General features: G+C 38.7%; 1 protein-coding gene across 2 annotated transcripts; it reads left to right on the top strand.

Annotated features, from left to right (window-relative positions):
• Positions 1 to 2131: 2131 nt before the first annotated feature.
• On the top strand, positions 2132 to 23908 carry LOC116297397 (uncharacterized). Of its 2 annotated transcripts, XR_016121334.1 has the most exons (22): positions 2132 to 2398; positions 5327 to 5492; positions 6152 to 6669; positions 6866 to 7049; positions 8214 to 8365; positions 9406 to 9578; positions 9938 to 10121; positions 11408 to 11515; positions 12219 to 12307; positions 12761 to 12907; positions 13289 to 13400; positions 14124 to 14260; positions 14404 to 14519; positions 14765 to 15021; positions 15558 to 15863; positions 16047 to 16189; positions 16679 to 16886; positions 17764 to 17928; positions 18642 to 18710; positions 20300 to 20476; positions 20707 to 20973; positions 21470 to 23908. XR_016121334.1 is itself a non-coding variant. In XM_089037900.1 (21 exons), the coding sequence occupies exons 1-21, from the start codon at positions 2216 to 2218 to the stop codon at positions 20884 to 20886; spliced, it is 3774 nt and encodes a 1257-aa protein (XP_088894026.1). In that variant the 5' UTR covers positions 2132 to 2215; the 3' UTR covers positions 20887 to 21248. The 2 variants fall into 2 exon arrangements, 1 of the variants encoding a protein (XP_088894026.1); XM_089037900.1 differs by lacking the exon at positions 21470 to 23908 and having other exon boundaries at positions 20707 to 21248.
• Positions 23909 to 25447: the final 1539 nt, after the last annotated feature.

The raw sequence follows: 25447 nt of genomic DNA, 5'->3' as shown, positions 1-25447 counted from the left end.
CAGTAAAGTTTTATAATATTTTTAAATCAATGTGTGTATTTTTAAGTTATTATAGAACAATTTCAAAAATCGTGTCGCGGTTCCATGTAAGGTTTATTTAAAAAAGCCAAGACCGAAGGGTTTTCTGGGTAGTTTATCCTGGGCATTTGGAAAGTGTTTGCATACAGACGACACATGCTGAAAAAGTGAGAAAATATTTCGGTTAAAGTGACTTGAGTCTGTGTTTGATAGCCGCAAAACTTGAATATAAGTAATATTCGCTCCATTAACTGTTTACCTAGATCACCCTCCGTTAGTCTGAGCTTCTTTAATTAGCTCAACTTTTTGAGCCCGACAACGATTTTGGTAAATAAATAAATTCGGTGTATCCAGGGAATACTACATACCTATGCCTCTGACCTCCATTCTAACTGGCGGTAGAGCAGCATTTATAGAAATAACATTTCTCCATAAACAATGGATTTCGAAGGTAGTACCCAGAGGAGGAGTGACGTCTATCCCATAGTGCTTTGCAAAGCGAGATTTTCAATATGGCGGCAAGTTGTCACTTTGACAAACAACGAACCCGAACGACAGAAAGAATTCAAGCCTAATTTTTTCAAAAAGTGTAGTCACTTAAAGATCTTCAGTTGCTTATTGAAAAAAGCGAAAAAAGTGGAGGTCAACAACGTGGGTAATTCCAATTATTCGCATCGGATTTTGTTCCAAATATACGTACTTTTTGAGTGGAAAGTGAAGGGTTTCAACGATCAAAAAGCCTAGAGTAATCTAAACGACGGATCTTAAGTTTATCTAGCATTTTAAGTTATAAAATTTATTTGACGCTATGCAAATAAGCTTCAAGCTGAATTCTAGAAGCAAAATCGTACGCAATTCGGCACCTCAAAATACATTCCTTGTCGTTATAGATATGTCGAGAATTCGGTGTAATTCGGTGGCGTGGACAGTATTTTTATTTCTCACACTGAAAGATCAATATTCAAAGCTTTGAATGCAATGAGGAAATAGGGGGTCACTGACGTACAAATAGACTAGCTACAAGCGCCTAAATTTGCATTTTCCGATCCAAAATTGGGTTCTATTACTTTATACATTCCCTTGAAACTTGTGAAATTGTCTTTGTAATCTCCAGGGACCCTAAAACCTATTTTGAATTGATTTTGGAACTAAAAAGGTCAAAATATTTTTTTCGTTCATTCATTTTTACAAAATCGTATATTTGTCAATTTTGAAACAAAACCGACCAGGTCAGGCAATAAAAATCTTAGCATGTTTCGAAAAACGCCCAATTTTACCTAAGAATTTGCATGAAATTACGAAACATTTTGTCAGATTATAAAAAGTTAGTCAAAGTTAGATATTCTTTGGGAAAATTTTCAAAACCACGCTAATAAATGGTAAAAAACGAGATGCGCGAAATGGATGCGCAGTAGTAAAGTTCCGGAAATACCTTAATACTTACTCTATTTTCAAGTATCCATAGCTACTAAAAGTCAAGATAAATTAACCATATCATCTCAGTTCCTGCTGACTATCAATCCAATGATATAATTTAATTTCACTGCAATTCTCGGTAAAACTCAAAGAAGGAGATAGATTAAATCGTTAGTTAGTAATAATGCATGTTTGTACAAGGAAAGCCTGAGTGACGAAAGTCGGGTCGTTTTGCCTGATTAACTAGAACTCGCAATAACATTACTGGTTGGTCTATATGAAAAGAAAAGATTAGATCAACTTTCTGGCCACAAATAAAGCTTAATTACGTCAACTATTATCCTACCATCGCGGGGAAAAAATCATTATTAAACCACTACATGAGACCGTTTTTGGGGCAACAACGGTATTTTTCGTTTATGAAGCGCTGCTGAAAATGATATGGCATTCTATCGGATTTAAACCTAAATTGTAGCGTATTAGTTAGTTCAAAAGAACGCTTCCAAATTGTCTCTAATCCTTTCCTGTGGTTTAGGTATTTATTTTTTAGCCTCGTGTAGGAAAAGCTAAACAGAATAAGTGGGAAACAAGAGGATTAGGAAGGATGAAAGTCAGAGGAAAAAATCATTGTTGAAAAGGAGAAAAAGATAGGGAAAGTGAAAGCGAGGCTAGTGCCAGTCTTCCTCGGTGGGCAATAAGAAAAATGGCGGACGGATAAAGCATTTGGTCAAAAGATATTTTGCCTCAATCGGCTTTTTTATTACTTCCTGAGGCTTCTATCATGGCGGAAAACAAAGAGGGAGACGTCTTGACGACTCCGCTTTTGAAAAAGCGTGAGGACGTAGAGATGAGCTCTGTTAACTCGATGCCATCGATCGCCATCGTTCCTTCACGTCCAAGCAAAACCCACCATCACTTAATGGAACGAGAAACTTCAGAAAACTCTTCTGTTTCGCTACACCAGGTAAGCTAATAATATCCTTTCAGATAGCAGCCGACACCTCTTCTTTTTCTCCTTGTTCTTTCAGCTAGTGAATTTTTCAGAAAGTAAATTTAAGTCAGTTCAACACGTCAACCTAAAATATTCATTTTCTACGTGAGTTTATTCTTCGAATGAATAACTTGTGTTGTTCTTCTTGAATTTCACAACAAGGAGATTAAGAATACAATTCAATGTTATACCTGCAACTCAAATTTAGTACTCTACGAGCAGAATGAAATTTACTTTTTTAAAAATTTACTACTATTGTTTAATTTCTATCTTGTATTGGACCACGTAAACCTTTTAATAAATATATTTAATAAATATAACCTTGATGAAATATTCAAAATAACTTCGTTGATTTTTATCGTGGATTTACTTAGTCAAGAAAAGAAAATATAGAAATGTTGGATCTCTCAAAAACAATTAAATATTATCGGGAATAAGGGAATAAATTGTTAAATTATTTTAATACGAAAAATGAGTTCTCGGGTTAAATTTTTAAACATAAATTGAAATTAAAATCTAGAAATGCTAGTGCAAAATATCATACTCTGTTGAATATTATAAATATTATTCAATTCAATTCTATATGGAGTATTTTCTGTTTTCAAATCTTTCTAATATTAATTTATTTGATGTCTCAAAAACTTCCACTCTATCAGTACAATCTTGAATATATATTTCCTCTCTTTTTACTGCAATCCCCACTCACTTGCAACCAACTGAAACCTAAATCACAAACAAAATATTGAGTGTTGGTGGATGTCAATCAAAAGGGTTTCTTAAACATGTCTAAGGATTCCGACTCCGAATTTCAAACACAAAGCTAAAGGTATTGATTTATCTGATCTTGAAGAAGCTCAAATCATAGTCAATACTGATAGCTTTGCAGTCAAGCCATTGAGATTTGGAGCCGGAATCCTGTGAAATTTTTGAGAAAATATATCCAGAGCGAGAAATTCACAGGATGAGATAAGAGCAACAGTTTTTGTACGTGCACACGTGTTCACATGAGTATTAACGCCAGCCCTGGTGTAGAAACCAATAGAAACGATAGAAACCCTTTTGATTGACGTCCACCCAAACTCAATTTTTTGTTTGTGAAAGGTCTAGTTGGTCGCGTGTGACTGGGAATCGCAGTTATGTCATATCAAGGTTTTGCCTCCAGAGTATAATTCACATAATTTAAATTCTAATCATTTTTGTAGTGGGTGCACAAATAAACTGATGAACACTGGTTTCTAATTTGGTGATCTTAATTAACCCCTCACATTAATCAATCACCGCTACATTCTCGTTTAATCCCAAGTTTTGTTCTCACTAGCAAAAATTGTAAAGTCTCTTGCGATTGATAATGGTGAATAACAAATGTTACTTGATGCAAACTTTTCAGTCCTTCAATTTCTGTACTGTAGTCATACTCAAAAAACTTAGCTAGTTAGATTTTTGTCTTAATCTCTATTAAAAATGAAATTTTGCAAGTTTACGAGCATTAATTTTATGCCCTGCAATTATCAACTTAAGTTTTTATTTTTAAATTTATGGCCATTTTCACAAAACTGAGTGTGTTATAAAAGATCTTTCCACTCTCCTAGTTCTTAGTGTCAGGGGCTCATAATTCTATATTCTATGGGCTTGCCCTGTGTTTTTTATCAGTTATAAGAAATAGTTTTATTGAATAGCTGTTATTACAGTTGATCCCTCAATGCCACATTCTTTTGTTTTCAGAATCATACGAGTGAGATTATGGGGCTGATACAATGCTTGTTGTCTCATTTGCATCTCATTTGCATGCATTTTATGCATTTATGCTATCTGCTATTAGATTATAATACATTTTATCCTCTATTTCACTTCAGATTGACTGAAAACCCTCAGCCAATCTGTTTGGATCATGTGAACTTGAGATAATAAATGTATTAGTCATAGGTTTTTGAGACTAGGGCAAGTTTTCAATTTTTATCTAATTGGCAAAAAAATAAAGTCATTTGAGAGAGCATCTCAGGATTAGTAAGTCGCTGCTTGAAAGTGTGATCCCCAGTCAACTCACATGATTGATAGTAAGCAACACCAAAAGATATCTAGTAAAAAGAAAACGATTTCACTACAAAGTGTCATGTACTCCATTAGATCAATGTTTTTGAATCATATAAATTGTAAGAAATAATGCATAAATGGCAAAAGCAAAAGTTTTTGTTTTGAGCAGGATGTTCCCAAGACTGCTATGTCAGCTTATGTGGGTGAACTATATAAAATTGTGGTTCATTAGAGATTAGCAAATTTAAGAGAAAGATTTTGTGACTGTCATATGGAAAAGGCCTATTTATTCAACATTTATTAATTTCATAATTTGCTTGAAGAGGCAAGTAAATAGCCAATGAATGGAGGCTTCGGGGAAGCAACAATATGATTGGAATGTGTAGGTCCAGAAATTATCTATTCTCTCCCCCCCCCCCACCCCCACTGCTCCCAGAAATTCCAATTTTCTTCCATACAAAGTATGTAATTTTGTTCTTTCTCTGGCCCCCCACCCCACCCTCAGAATTTCCAAGTTCCTCTGTGGGGGTGGGGGGATAATTTCTGGAACTATGCAATTATTCTTATGTTTCTCTGGAGCATCAACTTGGATTTTTGTTTTGCTCAATCACAACCAGAATGTTGAAAATTGGCTATTTACTGCTATTCAAGAGAATATTTTCTTGCTGCTATGTTAATAAGCATGTGAACTCAGTAGTTACAAGCTGCATGCTAAAATGTGGTTTTTTGCTGCCGTCAATCAAAAATAATCAGTCGGTACCTTTGCTATTTTTGACGGGCAACAGCAAAAAATCAAATTCCAAATCGCAACAACAGAGGTTGCATGTTTATAAAAATAGAAGTAACTTGGTTTTTGGTTTCTTGTCTCAGGCAGCAAGAGATGGTAAAATAGATTTAGTAAAAAGACGGCTGGAACAGCTTGGTAAAGGACACAAGAAGATCAACCAGCAAGACACGTATAACACAACACCGTTACACTATGCTGTCAGGTACAACCATGTTGAAGTGGTGAAGCTGTTGCTGGAGTATGGAGCAGGTAAAATCATTGTTATCTTGAATCAAGAGAACACGAACTAAGAGCAGGAATCTCTGGTATTCATGCTTGTAACCATATTTTTAGAATCACATTTGCCATCGTTTGTTTTTTCTGCACGCGCATACTGCGCGCGCTCTACGCTGTTTGCTCATGTTTTTTTTTTTGAAAATACAAGAACGCATTAGTATGGTTAGCAGCGATTATACTCTGGAACAGGGCAGTTTATCGAGAGAGCATAAATGAGAGAGGGAAACTTCTTAATAACGCTCGCGCAATGTAGATTCCCAATGTACCCTACTCCCGTGCGTCATCAACTTGCGCGCGCGCGTACTCTCCGTTTCGTTTTTAGTGATCCATCTGGAACTCGGAATTTTTTTCTGAGTTTCAGCTCTCCGAACACATATCCTTCAGACTGAAAGACTCACCATTAGAGACCTTTAGCAAGACGTTCTCGCTAGCCCGGCAAACCTCAAACTGCAGATCGACGTCAAACGTTTTCCATCAAACTTTCGTCATTTATCAAGGCGTTAAAACGAAGTCGGAAGAGTGGACATTTAAATTTCGTTGATGCCGCGTGTTTCTCCGTGTTTGCGCGCCTGATTCCTAGCGGTTAGTGGGAAACACGATGCTAGATGTCTCTATTTTTTCAAAACTTATAGATATCGAGGCCAAAGGTGAGGATGAAGCAACACCACTCCACTACGCCGCGAGATTCTGTTTCGCTGCAAAGCACAGCTCCCGTGGAACACCGCGCACGTCACGTCGGACTAAAGACGCCTTACCTAAACCATCCGCCAGCACGAACGATCTGGTTGGTATCACGTTAAAAAAGGACGAGAAAGAAGAATGTGGTAGTAGCAGCAGTCTCAGCAAAGCTACAGGAAAGGAACGGTTGTTTGGGAACTTCACGAAGAAACGCGAGTCATTGTTAGGCAGTAGGCTCTTTAAGGATTTCCAAATAGGAGAGAAGAAAACTACTAATGTGAAGGACAATTCAGCAGTGAATTCAACGCAGAAGAATGGTTCTCAGGATACGATGATAGGGTTTTTGATCTCGCAAAAAGCTAAAGTTAACGCTAAGGATAGTTATGGTTCCACCCCGCTACATTATGCTGTTGCAAAGAAGAATATTGAAGCTGTAAAGGAATTGCTCAAACAGCCGTCTATTGATATTGAGGTAAGGATTGTCGTCCAACTTGGCTGACACTTTTATTCTGCTTACACTTATATTTGGCGGGAAAATGGTACATTGCTCCCCCCTATTATCGAGGCCTCTCTACACCCCTGCCCTTAGAAATGATTCTAAACTGCCTATAGTGAACTTGTCATCCAACACGGCCGCCACTTTAACTATTTTCATCGGTATTTTGAAGGCAAAAGACAAGACAAAAATGACTCCACTCCACGCAGCAGCAAGCCACGGTACAGTCGTTGTCACTAAATGTCTCATCGAGGCTTCGGCAAATCTTCGGAGTTTAGACGAAGAGCAGATGACTCCACTCCACTTTGCATGTGTGGAAGGCCATCTTGATATCGCTAAACTCCTTTTTGAAGCTGGTAAGTTTGCTTATGAACTTATTGTGACAAATCGAGAAATGTCAAAACTTTTTAGAACTATGATCAAAAACGCTACCCAACTCCGACAAGCGTTACAAGTAACGCAAGATTTGCGTTACTTTTGGCTAAGTTTACAGAGTCTCTGAAATTGATATTTTTAGAAATTAATTGTACGTAATAGAGTGTATGTCACCTTGGTGAAATCTTTTTCTCTAAATTATACAAAAAATTTTGAGATACTCGTCAAAATACAGGAGTACTTTCGAGTACTTTCAGGTTCAGTACAGATCCTACAACTGACTACGTATATATTTGTATTTGCCAAATTAGTCGACATGTTTTCGTCGAATGCTAAAGCAACACCTTATGCTGCGTTCATAATGTATGGCGGGGGAGGGGGGGGGGGCAGTTGAAATTGAGGGGGAATGGGGAAAATTTTGGTAGGAAAAAGGGGGGATGGGCAAATTTTTATCAGAAAATTTTTTGCATGACTTTAGGGGGGGTGTTAAGAATTATTCTGGACATTTCAAATTTTCATCTACCCCCCCCCCCCCTCCCCCTCTGCAATACATTATGAACGCAGCCTTAGCATTAGTATTAGTAGTAGCAGAAGTATCATTAGAAAAAGATGCACACAAACCGGTTGAAACCAAAGAGAGCAATAGTAAGCTCGAAAAGGCACTTGGGATAGTGCGACGACTAAAACCGAGAACCATACAAATTGTATAATAAAAACAATACATTCCAACTTTGGGTAATGGAGCCAAACAGAAAACGATAGACATATTTTGTTATTCCCATGAGAAAATGAAAAAAATCTAGTTGTTTACACGCAACATCATTCTCAGGCCAGGTTTTTGATTGGCCCGACATTAACTTGGCGTTGTTTTCGAAATCATTCTACAGTACATCGATCCCGCATTCATTCTTCTACCTCCCTTGTTACCTGAAAATTGTAAATGTATTTCTTAGAATCAATGCATTCTTAATGTACATTACGAAAAAAAAATCGATAACTGTACTAAGAAATCTTAAGAATTCGAGGTTGTTGGTCGGACATTCTGTATTCCATTGGGAAAGCTACCCATTGTTTGGGTGGACACTCACTGTCTAGGTGGCCCCAGTTGCAGTAGAGGCACTGTACAAGCTCTAATCTGTTTTTAGCTGAGCTTGAAGGTGGATGGTCTACCGTATCCAAGATGGTTACAGACCAGGATAGAGAAGAAGAGACGCCGTTACATTTAGCGGTAGAAGGACGCAATCCTGAGCTGGCAAAGCTTTGCCTCGACAAGGGAGCCAACGTTAACGCAGTCAAGGTACAACTTGGTAGATCTTCTTAAATTGGGTACAATAGCGTAGGGAGGGGGCACGGGTAGGGGCACGTGCCTCTCCAAAAGTTTGCTTTCGGCACCAAGATTTGATTAAGTTATGCGGGATTCCTGTGTATTTGGCGGGAAAAGGTCCCCCCATAATTGAGACGTCGCGACGCCCCTGGTCTGGTATCCACTGCTTTTAAGCTTCATATCTTTCCTCATTTCAGTCCACTGGTCAACGAGCCGTGTGAAATTTAAAAAAAGAAACTGTAAGAGTATATACCTGCTTAATAATCAAGCCAGGCACCGTAGAGAAATTTTACAGTCATAATATATTTCATAAATTAAAAAAAGGCACTTTCTCCCCTAATTTTGACCTTTCATTTTATCTAATTTTAATTGGGCTCCCTATGGTAGAAGCCGACAGTAGCTATGGCGGGAAATTGGCGGGAAAGGCGGACGCGCGCGTCACTGAATATGAAGTATTACGCCCTCAAGGACTTTATTGCTCTACTGCCTATCATGAAGTTAGCTGACTCGCTCAGTAATTTTAGAGCACATTTTAGATTTTTCCTATTTTTTTTATTTTTATACTTTTAGATGTTGTATATATATACTTTTTCAATTGACTTGTACTTTTATCGCTACTTTTTATTTTATTTTAGCTCATATATTTCTATTTTTATTGATGTTATTAGCAAGGCCCCTTGGAAAATCTATAGTGGTTTTCATTAACCCACGAAACAAAGTGTACTAATTAGAGTGTAATTGTCGGATAAACACAATAGAAAACAAATGAATTAGATCGTCATAGTACTAAACTATCTAAGTGTATTTCACAGTTTAGAGTGGTTTTCAAAAACCCGTGAAACAAAGTGTAATAACTAAGGTGTAATAAATTGTAATACACCGAAAACACAAAAGAAAATCAAAAGAAAATGTGGACAATAAAGTGTATCAAAGTGTAATACGCTAAAGTGTAGTTCACGGGTTTTTGAAAACAGCTCTAATATCATTATTTATCTAAACTGTTTTTTTTCTAGATGAATATGAGTACAGCACTTCACCTGGCTGCCACGGATGGTGATCGGGCTATCGTACGCATGTTGATACAACATGATGCTAATGTGGAGGCCAAGAATGCTTTGCAGGAGACCCCGTTACACAGAGCAGCGTTATTCAACAGGACAGACGTCATTGAAGATCTTCTGAAACAGTACGTTGTATGAATGGATGAACAGATGGATGACATGGAATAACAGACAGAATGTCCGAGGGACTGACTAAGGGGGGGGGGGGGGGGGGAGGGGCTACGTTTTGTTTTAGAAATTGGTTAGGGAGGTTATCACATATTAAGGGGGCTTGAGAACTATTGCAGGGTGATGATAGGGGCGGGGGTATGCAATTGTTGCCTCTACCATGGGGGGGGGGGGGGGGTTATGTGTGTACAGCTTTCCATGAAATTGTCCCCCCCCCCCCCCCCCCATAAGTGACCCACACAGATAGACAGACAGATAGGCAGACAGACAGACATAATTATAGTACATCGTTCTCACTCTAACTTCCCTTATCTAGTGGCGCCTGTATCGAATGCCGTGATAAAGACAAAGACACGCCCCTTCTGATAGCAGCAGGCAAGAACCACATCGATGCTATGAAATTGCTTCTCGAAAATGGCGCTGATTTGGGAGCGAAAGACGTCAACGACTGCACACCGCTCTTCAAGGCTGCTTCTGAAGGATGTATCGAAGCTATTCAGGTAATAATTATCACACAGGGATTGATAATAGACCTCTTCAACTTGGACATAATATTCTTTCCTTTCAGACAACGTTTTATTCTCTTGAGAATAAGATTCTTAGTCTTAGTTGTATCCATATTTATTTGTCTTCTCATGTGAAACCGTTAAACAAAGAAACTATGCTCTAGGGAATGACACGTGGTTTGAATTGGGGAAGTTTATGCCCAAGGTAACGAGGTCCATTCCTTAAACTTCTTGTAAAATGCTGGTTGAAAGCAACAGACGCCACTGATTTACGGCCGCGTGGGAAATTTGTTCGCAGCTAAATGAAATATTTAAATAAAAATGACGGGCATGAGATTCATTCAGCTGATTGATACCAAGCAATAGAATACTCTCTGGTTTAAGCACATGACGGGCTGTGTTTGCCTGTCATTGTAGGCTGGTAATGAGATTCATGAGATTCATTCAGCTGATTGATACCAAGCAATAGAATACTCTCTGGTTGATAGCACATGATGGGCAGTGTTTGCCTGTCATTGTAGGCTGGTAATGAGATTCATGAGATTTATTCAGCTGATTGATACCAAGCAATAGAATACTCTCTGGTTGATAGCACATGACGGGCAGTGTTTGCCTGTCATTGTAGGCTGGTAATGAGATTCATGAGATTCATTCAGCTGATTGATACCAAGCAATAGAATACCCCATGGTTGATAGCACATGACGGGCAGTGTTTGCCTGTCATTGTAGGCTGGTAATGAGATTCATGAGAAATATTCAGCTGAATGATACCAAGCAATAGAATACTCTCTGGTTGATAGCACATGACGGGCAGTGTTTGCCTGTCATTGTAGGCTGGTAATGAGATTGATGACATTCATTCAGCTGATTGATACCAAGCAATAGAATACTCTCTGGTTGATAGCACATGACGGGCAGTGTTTGCCTGTCTTTGTAGGCTGGTAATGAGATTCACTCAGCTGATTGATACCAAGCAATAGAATACTCTCTGGTTGATAGCACATGATGGGCTGTGTTTGCCTGTCATTGTAGGCTGGTAATGAGATTCATGAGATTCATTCAGCTGATTGATACCAAGCAATAGAATACCCCATGGTTGATAGCACATGATGGGCAGTGTTTGCCTGTCATCGTAGGCTGGTAATGAGATCCATGAGATTCATTCAGCTGATTGATACCAAGCAATAGAATACCCCATGGTTGATAGCACATGAAATTCAAAACAGTTTAAAACAATGATTTTTTACAAATATTTTCTTGAACCAATCTTATTATTTCAGCTGCTGTTGAAGGAACCGAAAGGAAAATCCTTGGTTGAAGAATGTGACAAGTACGAGAATACTCCACTACACATTGCGGCTCGCAAAGGATACGTTCGCATTATTGCCGTAAGTCATCCAGTGAACTTCCCATGGATGTTGAACCATGATCTAATGCGCTTACTACTCCTGGGTGGACGGCGTAATATGCCTAACAGGTTTTGTAGCCGAGTTGATAAGGCAGCCGATAGATCGGATTGGAATTTAGAAGTTGATTTTTTGCGGAGGAGGAAAACCCGAGAACCCGGAGAAAAACCCTCGAAGCACAGGAGAGAACCAACAAACAACTCTACTCACATACGACACCGAGACCTGCGGGACTCGAACCCGGTTCGCATTGACACCAGGGAAAAACGTTTGCGCATGCGTGCACTTCAGCACGTTTTCTAAGAATTTTGAAGAGTTTGAGTGAGAAAATAAATGTTCGGGAGTATACTTTTGTCAGACCAAGATACTGTATTAAACGCAATATGAAAGAATTAGTCTTAAGTTTCAAGCATGGACACTACGTTTTGGCATTTTGTGAAGTCCAATTTATAAGGCATTGTTTGAAAGTCAAATTTACTTAGGTTTTGACTAATTTGCATACGGATTCAGACAGCTGTTTGTTCAGATTCAGCTGTTTGTTAATGGTTTGCAAACGTTCCCAAGAAAGTCAATTAAGAAAGTCATGGTGGCCATGGTGGTGGAGTCAATGGCAAATGTTTTTTGCTAACACAAATATTTTGCTACGCAATTATTGCTTGATCTTAAAATACGTCTTTTTCATCAGCTGTTGTTCAAATATGAAGCTTGTATTGATAGCAAGAACGATGAAGGTGCCACACCGTTACACTTGGCTGCAAAATATGGCAAGATCAGGTAAGATCAAACTTTGGCACTTGGCATTCCTGTGTGATAAAGGGGGGATCACATTGATCTACACACCACAGGTAACCCTTCAAAGAAACAAACTAGAATCCCCAAAGTAAATAGAGGTTTTGCAACATCACGTGCCCATTCCATAATACTGCTTGGGCTTCCTTTGTTTAGATGGCAGAACAATAAAATTCCTTTGCTCTTGAATTTAATTCTTTCTCATGTAAAACGATTGTATTGTTCCTTCCATCTAACTTGGCTGCCGTCACGTGGTGGTGCAAAACCTCTATAGAGATGCCTGTAGAGGATTCATCATAAAGGATTTCCAGTGTCTCCTTTTTTCCACTCCTTTGCACGGAAGAGCTCGGTGTATATGTAAAGCAGATTTGGCACGACTTACCAATATTTGTTTAATATTGTTAGATTGAAGATCATGTCTTTCTTTGTATTGTATAGGTCGGTTTGTGCGTTATTAAATCGAGATCCCTCTATCATCAATGACGAAGATGATGGTTCCAATACACCGCTTCATCTGGCTGCTCTATATGGACATTCTACAGTTGTTAAGGAGCTGTTGGACCGGGGTGCTGCTGTTGATGCTAGGTATGAGGGAAAGGTTAAAAAGAAGGTGAAAGGAAAGGGAAATAAATGAAAGAAAAAAAGAAGGAAGGAAGGAAGGAAGGAAGGAAGGAAGGAAGGAAGGAAGGAAGGAAGGAAGGAAGGAAGGAAGGAGGGAGGGAGGGAGGGAGGGAGGGAGGGAAGGAAGGAAGGAAGGAGGGAAGGAAGGATGGAAGGAAGGAAGGAAGGAAGGAAGGAAGGAAGGAGGGAGGGAGGGAGGGAGGGACAAAATGAAGAAAGTTAGGGGGGAAAAAAAAAGAAGAAAGCTTGGAATGGAAATAATGGAGGAAGAAACGAAGTAAGAAGATTCGAGAGCTGACGATATTTAAAGCCCCAGGAATAACACATACCTTTATTAATTTCCAGAAATGCTACCCTGTGGACCCCCCTAGACTGTGCAGCAGCTCGTGGGTGTGTAGAAGTAGCAACAGTACTATTACAGCACGATTGTCCAGTAGATCCTACCGATAAATCCAAGGTAGGAAAAAGTTAAAACATATCTTTATATTTGAGACCTTGTTGTCATTACATCTATTAACAGTTGCATCATCATCTTGTTGGAAACATGGGATACGTCTTGGTACAATACACCTCTTTACCTTGGGTGTAATATTTTCCCATTACAGACACGTGTCATTCCCTAGAGTATCATTTCTTTGTTTAACGGTTGCGCATGAGAAGACACATGAATATGGATACAACTCAAACAAGGAACTTTTCCCCAAGAGAATGACACGTAGGCTTAATGGAAAAACTTAACGCTTAACGTAAAAGGGTCAGGGTTTTTACTGGGGCTTCGAGAGTTTTCCTCCGTGTTCCCGATGATAGTGAAACTCTCATGTCACACAACATCTCTTTAACAACATCATTGCCATTATTTCTATTTGCCAATCAGGCTACATTGACTACATAATATAATAATAATGATAATATATATTATTTATTTATCTAGCGCTACTTCCAAAACCTCACTTCCTTTTGCGTCACGTGAAGGTCACGTGGAGATGGTCACGCCGTTAATGTCACACAATATCACCATAACCACTAACAATATCATTGTCATTATTTTCTGCCAATCAGACTACACCACTTCCTCTTGCGTCACGTGAAGGTCACGTGGAGATGGTCAAGCTGTTAATGTCACACAATATCACCATAACCACTAACAACTTCATTGTCATTGTTTTCTTTTGCCAATCAGACTACACCACTTCATCTTGCGTCACGAGAAGGTCACGTGGAGATGGTCAAGCTGTTAATGTCACACAAGGCCAAGATCAACCTGAAAGACAGCGCGGGAAAGAATTGTCTGGACATAGCTATCGAAAACAACCACAAGTAAGTAACGTTGGCTCTTTTTTTTTTTTTTTTTGGCGTTTAATCTTTTTTTTTCCCTTTTGTTTCTATTCTTTTGTTTCTATTGTTTCTATTTCTTTATTTAAGAAGGAGTTAAATTCACATTTTCTGCTTTTCTCTTTCAGAGAAGTTGTTCAGACAATTATTAATCACGCCGACTGGAAAAAAGCCATGAAAAATCGTTATCAAGATGGCAAAAATGTAACATCTCCCATGAGAAAACTGATCAAGAAGCTACCTGGTAGGCCAACTGCGCATGCTCGAAAAAATGGCGGGAAAATAGACCTTTTTAGCTTGGACGGGAACCCTGTCCACTCAAGTGGTGGCCACGGCTTTGGGAATAGACCTCGTTATCTTGAGAGTAACGGTTTCTCAATTCAGACCACGTTTCATTCCCTTGAGTATCACTTGTTTAATGGTTGCGCTTGAGAAGACACATGACGTCAATCACTAGCCTCATTTTCCCTCGTTTTATTCCTTTTCTAGAGGTAGCAGGCTACGTATTCAATCGTTGTGTTACTAGTAATGGTCACCCTGTGGATAACCCCAAATATGCTATCACCCTTGACTACGAGTTTCTCGATGACGTCAATCTCGATTGGGCAGCGGGTTCCTCTGAGTCACAGGATGATCAAGATGAAGATCATGGACTGGACGCGGTGATGGAGAAAATCAAATCAGCTCTGCCTGAGAATGCCACCAAACAGACCCAGTTGAAGGCCAACCATCCTCTCATGCTTATGGTAAGAAAATACTATTAATTTTAATACGTATAGGCAATAGGCTATTCACCACACATTGTTAATTTCGCGCGCGCTGATTGACTAATTTTCATCATCGAGAAAAGGATAGATTAATAAGCTGACGTCAACGAGCGCGCGCTCTTACCGTTGGTCTTTTTGATTACTTAAGGAAACTCTATATATTTTCCGTCATCTTTGTCTTGTTTTGCCCCCCCCCCCCCCCCCCCCTGGCAAGATAGCCGCCGTAACGTGGAAGTAGTTTACTCTAAGACATTTTAGAGCACTAAAATCTTTAATTCAGTCTATAATCTTGCTCAAGATATTGTTGTTTTTATTTCAGTTTATGCTTATCGGCGAAACATCAATTTTCGCGGTTCGCACTTCAACGATAATGATAGCAAAGTCGATTTTTTCCCTCCCTTTTTTTACCCTTTAGTTTTAACTAAATTGGGCTCCCTGTGGCTAAAACAATGGGAACTTAAATTAGTTGGTTGCAGTAATAAGAAAAGTCATATTTCTTTATTGGCACTGAACAGGTAAACAAGGAACGAGTCAAGCTGCTTAGCCATCCACTAGTAACTTACCTTCTTCGCTACAAGTGGAAAAAATTTGGTCGATACGTCTACTACAGCAAGCTTATTCTATATTGCATTTTTCTTTTCTTTTTAACCGGCTATGCTTTGGTCACCACTAAATCAATGCCTACGTTCAAATGCGTAAATGCAACTTTCTGTGCTTGTCAAGTGAATTTTGGTGAGATTAAAACCGGAAGTGACGTAGTATGGAGGATGATTGGAAGGCCTCTTGTCATATTAACGGCATGTATTAGCTTACTATTAGAGGTAAGTCTATTTTTTCTTCGTTCCTTCTTTTCTCTTTCCTTTTGTTTTTCCTTTCCTTTTTTCTTTATTTCCCTTTCCCTATCTTTCTCTTTCATTTCCTCCCCCCCTTTTTCCTTCCCCGCAACCATTAATTTATAACCAATCATTTATCCCAAATTAAAATAGAGCTTGTTTTTTCCCCAGTTTCTAAATTTTTGCTACGTGTGGCGGCTGTACCTTCAGTGGCATCGTCTGATTGAGGTCTCGGCGTACGTGGTGTCTTTGATTTACGTTATCGATGAGATTACGGTCGATGGAACCACTATTAATGTACCAAACGGGTCAAGGTAATGTTTCAGAAACTATCGCACTCGTGTGCACTGATTCGGTTCACAATTTATGTCGTCAATGCATGGTTCGGACTCGGATTAGTCTCCGTAGTAGCAGCATTATCACCTGACCATCATAGTGTTTTCATCGTCGTCATCATCACCATCAGCATCATCATCATCGTCGACATAATCGCCTTCATCGACACCACCACCTCCATCATTATCATCATCATTATCTTCACTTTCGCCATCAACAACATCTTATCGCGACCGACATCATCACTCATCATCACTATCACCACCACCACCACCAAAATCCTCATCAGCCATAACCACCATAACTACTTCAATCATCATCACCATCATCACCCAAATCATAATCACCCCTATTATCATCACCATCATCATATTCACCTTCGTCATAATCAGACAATATCGTCATCGCCACCCGCAGCTGAATCGTTATCCAACCAGTTAGTTGATTTGTCCTTTTTCTTTCTGCAGGTGTTTTGTTTGGCATAATAGTGTAGGAGCAGCAGCAGTCTACTTGTCCTGGACCAACCTCGTTCTTTTCATGCGCAAGTTTCCCAAGCTCGGAATCTACGTGGTTATGTTCACGCATATCTTCAAAACTTTTGCGCGCTTCTTCGTGGTCTTCTTTCTGTTCATCGTGGGTTTTGGGTTGGCTTTCCATATACTTATCTACGAACAGGTAAGGGGTAAGAATGGTATGAATTCCTTCGGCTTTCGACCTAACCAGTCAAAAGTACTTGGGGACCTTGAGAAGGTATATGGGAAACTACTCGTTTTTTTCGATTAACTAAAGTATATTGCCCGATTTCCCTGTCGCGTTGGTTGCCTCGATCACTGCACAGCAATAAAAACAGTTTGTAAAAAAGCAGAATAAACCGTTTTCTCAAGGTTGCGTGCGCATCCAAATTTAAGAAACTTGACGGGCCTGATACCAGAACAGGAGCTTTGTAATGAGAACTATCATACTTTTCTTCAAGATTTTTCAGAACAAGATTACATTAAATCGATTATTCTCCTCTTTTGATATAAAACTGGCTTCTCAATTTTACTATATTTGCGTTGTTCACTTTTGTGGCCCTTCAAGATTGGATGTGCACGCAAGCTTGAGAAAACTTTCTATCGTAAAATTTTCTATCTTTTTAAAAAAAGGTTCTTCATCGTTTCATCTATTTCATTCGTTCCGTCCTTTCTTCCATTCAATACTTGTCCATCATCCACCCATCCTTTCATTTATTTATTGCATTCCATCCATATTGCATTTCATCTATTGCATTACTTCATTCATTCATGTATGGCATTCCAACCATCCATTAATCCGTACATCCATCCATTCACCCTTCGATCCGTCCGTCCGTCCGTTCATCCATTTCATCCATTCACCCATCCGTTCATCCATCTCATCCATTCCTTCATTGATCCATCCATCCATCCATCTTTTGTATGTCAGCTTTTCGTTTATCCAGTCTTTCTATATCGTACCTTTTTTCCTTTTCATTTAGTGTTTAATTAGCTGAAGTCACCAAAACCATTTTATTATCTTTTCCATTTATTTCCAGGTTCCATTTGCGACTCCAGGTCGCTCCATGCTCAAGACCACAATGGGCATGTTGGGTGAATTCGAATACGATACAGTTTACAATGAAAACGAAGTCCCGCCAATTGCCTGGCCGTTGTACGTGTGCTTTCTGGTCATCAACTGCATCATAATAATGAACTTACTGGTAATGAATCAATCCCATCTATAGACGTTTTGCACCATCACCTTTCAGCAGAACAATAGAATCCCTTTGCTCTTGGGAGTGGAATTCTTTTTAATGTAAAGCGATTGTATTTTCCTGCCATCTAACATGGCTGCCGTCATTTACTGGTGCAAGGCATGATGTGACGTCAGTCGTATGGAAAAACGGCTTGTTGTTGCTGTCATTTTTGTTGTGGTTGTTACTTCTGTGGCTAATGTTGTTGTTGTTGCTGTGGTTTTTGTTGTTGTTGCTGCTGCTGTTGTTGCTGTCGCTTTTGTTGTTGTTGCTGTTGCTGTTGCTGCTGTTGCTGCTAGTGTTGCTGCTGTTGTCGCTGCTGTTGTCGCTGCTGTTGTCGCTGCTGTTGCTGCTGCTGTTGTTGCTGCTGTTGTTGTTGCTGTTGTTGCTGCTGTTGCTGCTGTTGCTGCTATTGTTATATCCAATGATTGGGGATGAAAATGGAGATGGAAAATGGAAGGTGGATCAAGAGAAAATGAACTATTCATATTCATATTCTCTTGGGTGGATATATTTGAATTAAAGTTATTCATGGCAAACATATAAAGTGAGAACTCAGAAAAAATCTGAGCTCCACTTTAGTATTCCAACCCACAAACCTTCGTACTCAAGCTGGAAGTCATTTCTTATATTTGCTATGGATACCTTCATTTCATAACAGATTGTCTCAATCTTCCCAGGTTGGTCTCGCTGTTGATGACATCAAAGGAGTTCAAGAGAAATCAGCCCTAAAGAGGCTTGCTATGCAGGTAGGTGTTGAGGGAGTTTCAGTCTTAGGCTGCGTTCATAATGTATGGCAGAGGAGGGGGGGGGGGGGGGGGGGGCAGATGAAATTTATGGGGGACCGGAAAAAATTTTACCAGTAAAATAGGATGGGGGGGGGGGGGGGGGTTGAAAATATTTTTCAGATAATTGGGAGGATGCAAAATTTTTAGAAGAAGCTACGAGAGATTTTGATTTTGAGATTTTGGGGGACTTCAGGGGAGGGGGGGTCTTAAGAATTTTTTTGTTATTTAAAGATTTCTACTGCCCTCCCCCTCCCCCTCCCCCTCTGCCATACATTATGAACGCAGCCTTACTATCGGTGCGAATCGCTTCACTCACTGATAAATTATTATGATTATTTTTCCCTTCCCGTTTCCTATTCATTTCTTTTCCGCCATTTCTTTTCTTTATCTTTTACTTTAACTTGTATCCATAATCTTCCCAATGTTTTTAATCTTCGTATCCGTCAAAATTATTTTTATTTTTATTTTTTCCTTTGCTTGGTTGCTTGGTTGCTTAATTGAGAGAATAAGAGAAAAATATCAAATGCCCTTGGCGGGAATCGAACCCACGTCTTCGGTATTCCTGTCCGATGTGTTGATGTGATGGTTGCTTAAAGTGCACATGAACCCTTTGACAATACATTCAGTACCGGTTCTGCATAAAGTAAATAGTTGATTGGTAAAATCTTTCTTGATTTGAGTGACGCGTCTCTAAGTTAGGAAGGTTTATACTTCCAATATGTTAATGATGATGACGTCAGGTAAGGTATTTGAGTGTTTTTGTTGTAACTAGTAATACTTAATGCTGGTCATTTTGAAAATAAAAATTTTAAATAGCTTTCATGTAAACCATGAGTAAAATAATGATGCTTTTTAAATACTGTATCTATGAACCAGTTCGATTTTGTATATTTAATTAAGCCTTAATAGACGTCACACTTATTAGCATATTGAAAGTATAAACCTTCATAATTTAGAAACGCATCACTCAAATCAAGAAATATTTTACCATTCAACTATTTACTTCATGTATGATCAGTACTGAAAGTATTGTCGAAGGGTTCATTTGCACTTTAATAAGCCTGAAGCGAGATGATGTTATTCACAAGGCTTTAGTTTTTGTTGTAACACTCATTATAAATGCGAGGTCAATATATAGTTAGTTATTAACCGGGTTAATAACTTTATATAGACTTCGCATTTATAATAAGCAACATTTGATAGAAAACCTTCTCAATTGATAAATAAAATACTTAATTACCTCGAACGTCGGCAATAAGCCTATGTATATTGATGGGTTGCAAGCAATACCAAGAGAGTCAAAAGACAAAAGCATGGCGGCCATTGTGGTGCCGTTAACAATGGATGCTAATGAGAAATCCTTTGTTAAATGGCACTAACATGGCCGCGATGACGTAACGTGCAATCGAAGAATGGCTTATTGCCTCCGTTCTCGGTAATTAACTCTTACTTATCGGGTATAGAGTAGGGGGTAAAACGTCATCTCGCTTCAGGCTTATTGCTTGCTTGCTAGCTCGCTCGCTCTTTTATTAATTTCTATTGGTTTTCAGGTTGATCTTGTACTGGATGTAGAAAAGGCTCTCCCAGCGATGTTGCGTCGTCGCTTTGTTTCGACAGAAGAGGTTGTCTACCCCAACGAAAACAAATACTGGACAATCTGGTCATTCTGGAATACTGGCAACACATCTCCTGCAAGAATAATCAACGATGCCATGAATCCTGAAAAGGTTATAATACTAATAGCTTTATTGACATTTTTATTTAGTCTGTGTGATAAGTTACTAGGCTAAGTTGCTATCAGTGTCTTTCGTGATATCTTATCGTCATTCCTTATCATTCTAACAATTAGACAAGTACTCTTTTCCATTGTTCTTTCTTACAAGAGTGTTTTTAATAACTAGTGTGTCCCGAACTTAAAGAATCGGTATGAAATAAAAACCTCTCACTTCTTTTTTAGACTCCAATAGAGAAACTCCAGCGACAGCAAGATCAACTAAAGGAAGATGTAACAAATCTGAATATCAAACTTAAGTCGGTGTTGCAGCATACGACACATCTGGAGATGATGATGAAGGCCATGATGAAGCACCATGGAGTCTCGGTCGAAGAAGAACAAGAAGGAGAAGACGACGAATAATGGTGGACGCGCATGCGCCATGGTGGTTTATTGGTCCCACATGGCCTGAGTATGCGCCTGGGTATCCTTTAGATCACGTGACAATCTGTATGTCGATTTAATTCATGATATATTAAGATTTTTCGGTTTTCACGCGTGTAAATAGGAAGCTTAAGCATCGACGATGAAACACTGGACGACGGCGACTGGAATTCAGACTGTTACATGTTCAATGCACTGCGCATGTCTGTCCTAGTGAACCAGTCGTCCTGTGTACATCGACGACGTAGTTTCCAGTTGAAAACTGTACAATATATTTTCGGTACCTTTTATGTTCTTGACTGGCGACAGTTAAAAAAAAAAAAAAAAACATTTCACAACAAGCCGTTGAAATGTCTGAGTTCGCAGAATATCGAAAACCGCAGTAAAAAACATAAATTGTATATATCACTCATACTCGCAATTATCCTGAACTTTCCATCCGTTGTTTTGATATATTTTGGGGTGGGGACTGGTGGGAATTAGGGGGGGGGGGGGGGGCGTAAAAAATGCATTTGAAGGAGGACCAACCAACTGCAAACTAACTACTTTTTAATGCTGACAGATACACAAAGAAGGGTCAGCCAACTAAAACACTAGAAAAAAGAGTGTTTGAAGCTCGTGGAGACTCTGCGGATGAATTCTACAGGAAGGCGCTTCTAAGAGAGATCTAGATATGATCTCAACAGATCGCTCTATATTTGAAAATTGTCAGATAGAGTTAAACAAATATATTTATATATATATATATATATATATATATATATAACCCAAGGATAATTAAGTAAAAAGTAAATTTATTTTTAAAAAACTTACTGTTTTAATGGGGGCCGCGTAAAAGAAATTCAGAAAGGGAAGGAGGTCATTTTTTTACTTACAATTCACAAAATCCAACCAGTCCCGACCCCCCATGACCCTAAAAATAAACGGTTCCCAGTAGTAATAGCTGTTTTTACAGTTGAGCCCACAATGAGATGTTCTTTTGCTTTAAGGATCATACAAGTAAGGCTATCGGGCCGATACAATGCTTGTTGTCTCATTTGCATCTCAGTTGCATGCACCATAATGCCTGCTATTTCCTTCAAGCTCTCCACTTTTACTAACTTAAGAATGCCTGTTCGAGTCTTTTATATTTTGAATTAATATTACAAATATCACCCTAGAAGTGCCAACTCACCAATCAAGAGAAGAAGAAAAATCGCGCCTACAATTCTTTTTTACTCTTTCCATTCATTTTCACGGAAGAAACGTTTCTTCATTTTCTTCTCATTCATTAGGGACTTTAAGATTTGCAAAATCTGCGACGGCGACGTCAACCAGAATTTTAAATTACTTCACTTTGGGGTTTCGAGTCTTTAAAATAAAATCTGTCTTCTCTGTGGATGAGTTGACTTTACTGACAATGTTTTGAATGAAATCTCCAATGAACAGAACCCCAAAGAGAAATTATTTACAATTCCGGTTGACGTCGTCGTCGTAAATTTTGCAAATCTTAAAGTCCCTAATAGGAACTTTAAGATTTGCAAAATATTATCAGCTGAAGACTTCTTTCGCGTGTTTATCTTTAGAACTCGCAGCTACTGGGACTAGAACCATTGCTGTTTTTTTTTTCTCTATTTTTTTTTTTTTTTTTTTTGTTATTTATTTTCCAATTTTTCAAACAGTAACTTAAGAGCTCCAGAACTCATCATTCATTTATAATGTTATTATTCACAAAAATATGTGAACTATAATGATTATCATTAATTCACATTAGAGTATAAATACTAAATGTGTGCAATAGTTAGAGTGAAGGCATTTAACCCGTGAAATAAAAATTATTAGTCAACGTGTAATAGTCAAATAGACATAAAAGAAAAGAATGGAATTAGGGTCTACTAAAGTGTATTAGTCTAACATCTATTTCACGGGTTTAATCACTTAACTCATAGTAGTAAATAGCACCAATTAAACAAAAGAAAGCAATAGAATTAGCATAAGATAACACTATTTAGTGATATTTATGTTTCACACATTTAGCTTTTGTACTCTACTTCACAACTTTATGCAATAATTAATGACATATAAATAAAGATTATCGCTATCATTACAATTAAAATAATTTCATATTTAAGTAATCACCAATTTAGTCAAAGCCTGAAACAACCTCTCGGCTTAACCAAGTCAGGAATCGAGCGGGGTAATCGAGAGTCAGGGCACTCGCGTGTCACTGACTCCTAGGTCTCGTTTTTGATTCCTGTCATCGCACGTTTGTTACGTCAGAGTTTGTTTCGTCTCTCCCTTGACTCGAGAGTTTTTTCTTCAGGTTCTCCGGTTTTCCTCCATCCACAAAACCTAACACGCTCAATTCCAATTTCATCTGTGTGTTAGCCGTGCCCTGACTTAGATCAGCACAGAGCCGGATTATTTCAGGATTTGATAAAATTTGAATGGCACAGATCAAATTTGGATTTAGCATTATTTTTTTTTGAAGAAAGGAAAACGGAGAAGAACGAGAAATACCCTCAAAGCAAGGGAGAGAACCAAACAACTCCACCCAAATGTGATGCCTATTATTAGTATTATAGTAATGTATCTCCTTATGCTAGTAAACAAAAACAAGCAAAAAAATACTTAAGAAAATGACACGTGGTTGATCTGAAATGGGGAAAATGTTATAATCCAAACCATCTATTATGGCACAGTCGTCAGATATATTCATTGTTAAGGCAATGTACGCTGCCAGCTGTCCCTTTATTTTGCGTTTTTTTATTTTGGTGAATTTTTTCCCAACTTTTAATAACTGGGAAGTAAACGACAAAAGGCGCCTTACACCTTATCCCCCGGGGGTTTCATGGCTCAGCCGTAACCCTTGCTCGGTCGAAGGAAAATAGAGGTACTACTGGCAGTTTACTAGGGATAAAATGAATTGTCAAAATATTAATAATTTTGAAAATGTATTACATATTATATTAATATTAATTTATTTTTTTGAAATGAATAAATCTCCATGCATTTTTGCAAAGACATTTTCACATACCATACTTATGAAAGAGATTATAACAAACCGGCCATGAAATAAAATGAGATCTTTTTATTTTCAACGAAAAAAATTAAAATTAGAAAAGTAGTTCCCGGTCACGCCACGCGCGCAAGCTTGATTGTACAAATCATTCCAAGTGTTCGGCATTGCTAGCTATTTTTTTGTAACCAGGCCTGCATGACAAAATTAACTCAAAACTTGTTAGTATTGAGCCTGTTCATAAACCAATTGGATATTTTCTTTCTTTCTTTGCTTTTGCAAATTATAGGCTGGTTATTGGATCTTCTTCTTATTTCTATTATATTTTTTTGTTCTGCAAATCCTTGGAATGTTACACCACTACTTCTGTACGTTAGTTTTAGCTCATTTCCATTTCCTGTGCACCCAGCCTGCAAGACCCCTGGCCACAGCCCTGCTGTGGAAACATGATTTTAGAACTTTCACTGTTTTGATTTATTAAAACAGGACCATACTTCCAGACATCGAGTGCTGAACCGTCGTATGGCAGCGCGAAGCATTTACGGCTATGCCGGAGATTTCGACCCCTACACCGCTATCCGAAGAATTACTGATCAGGAAGCTCGGCCGAAGCCTAAGGGAGAGGTTAGTCGGCCCCTAGACCGTAGATGATTAACTCCTTGCTATGACCAGCAAACTCAAATTTTTGATTTGGACGCTGATGGCTTTGAACGCATACTTATTCCTTTCCATGTGGGATGCATTTAAACGGACTCGTGCATCATAGCTAGTAAATTTGATCTATTTCGAGGTTTATCTGCCGTGGAAATATGATTTTAGGATTTTTACTTATAGATTCATTAAACAAGGACCATACTCCTACTAGACATCGAGGGCTAACTAGATAAGCTGCAGATTTCGGCCCGAAAACTAAATGGAACGTGCATCGTAAGTTTGATTTCACTGTTAAATAAGCGGATGTTCTATAAAAGCTTGTCTTCATGATAAGAATCAGGGTGGTAAGCAAGGGGGTGCATTGGGTGCACGTGCATCCCCACCCCCTACCCACCCCCGCGCAAAAGCTGAAGGTCCGCTGACTCATTCTTATTTTTTTATCCACTTATGTGTAAATTGCCAGTAGCATCTTAACTATCGCTCACCCAGTATTGAATTTTGTCAGGCCTTGGCGAAGTGCCAAGGGAGTTAGAGGTTGGGGCGAGGTCTGACACTCCGCCTTATCAAGACGGCTTTAAAAAATTAGAATTCGCAAATATATGCAGCCACAAAAATCGCGAAAGCAATACGCCAAAAAAATGTAATGTTGTAGAGTCATGACATTGTAGGACAGGAACAACGAAATATTTGTGTATGACAAAGCATTTCAGTTTGCTAAGGAACAATTTTGTCATGATTTTGTATTGATTTACACAACATGGCTACCATGAAACTGTGAATCTGAGATTGGGCTTCCTGTGCATCCAATTTTTTGAAGATCGGTCGTTGCTATAGAAACACCAACAGGATCGCGCCACCTTAACACCCGAGGTGCACTGGGTCTAGTGT

Source organism: Actinia tenebrosa, unplaced genomic scaffold (genome assembly GCF_029948245.1).
Source record: "Actinia tenebrosa isolate PJP-AT-01 unplaced genomic scaffold, QUT_ActTen_1.0 PGA_scaffold5__44_contigs__length_20552954, whole genome shotgun sequence".
NCBI classification, from domain to species: Eukaryota; Metazoa; Cnidaria; class Anthozoa; order Actiniaria; family Actiniidae; genus Actinia; species Actinia tenebrosa.
This window is presented reverse-complemented; position numbering and strand designations above follow the sequence as displayed.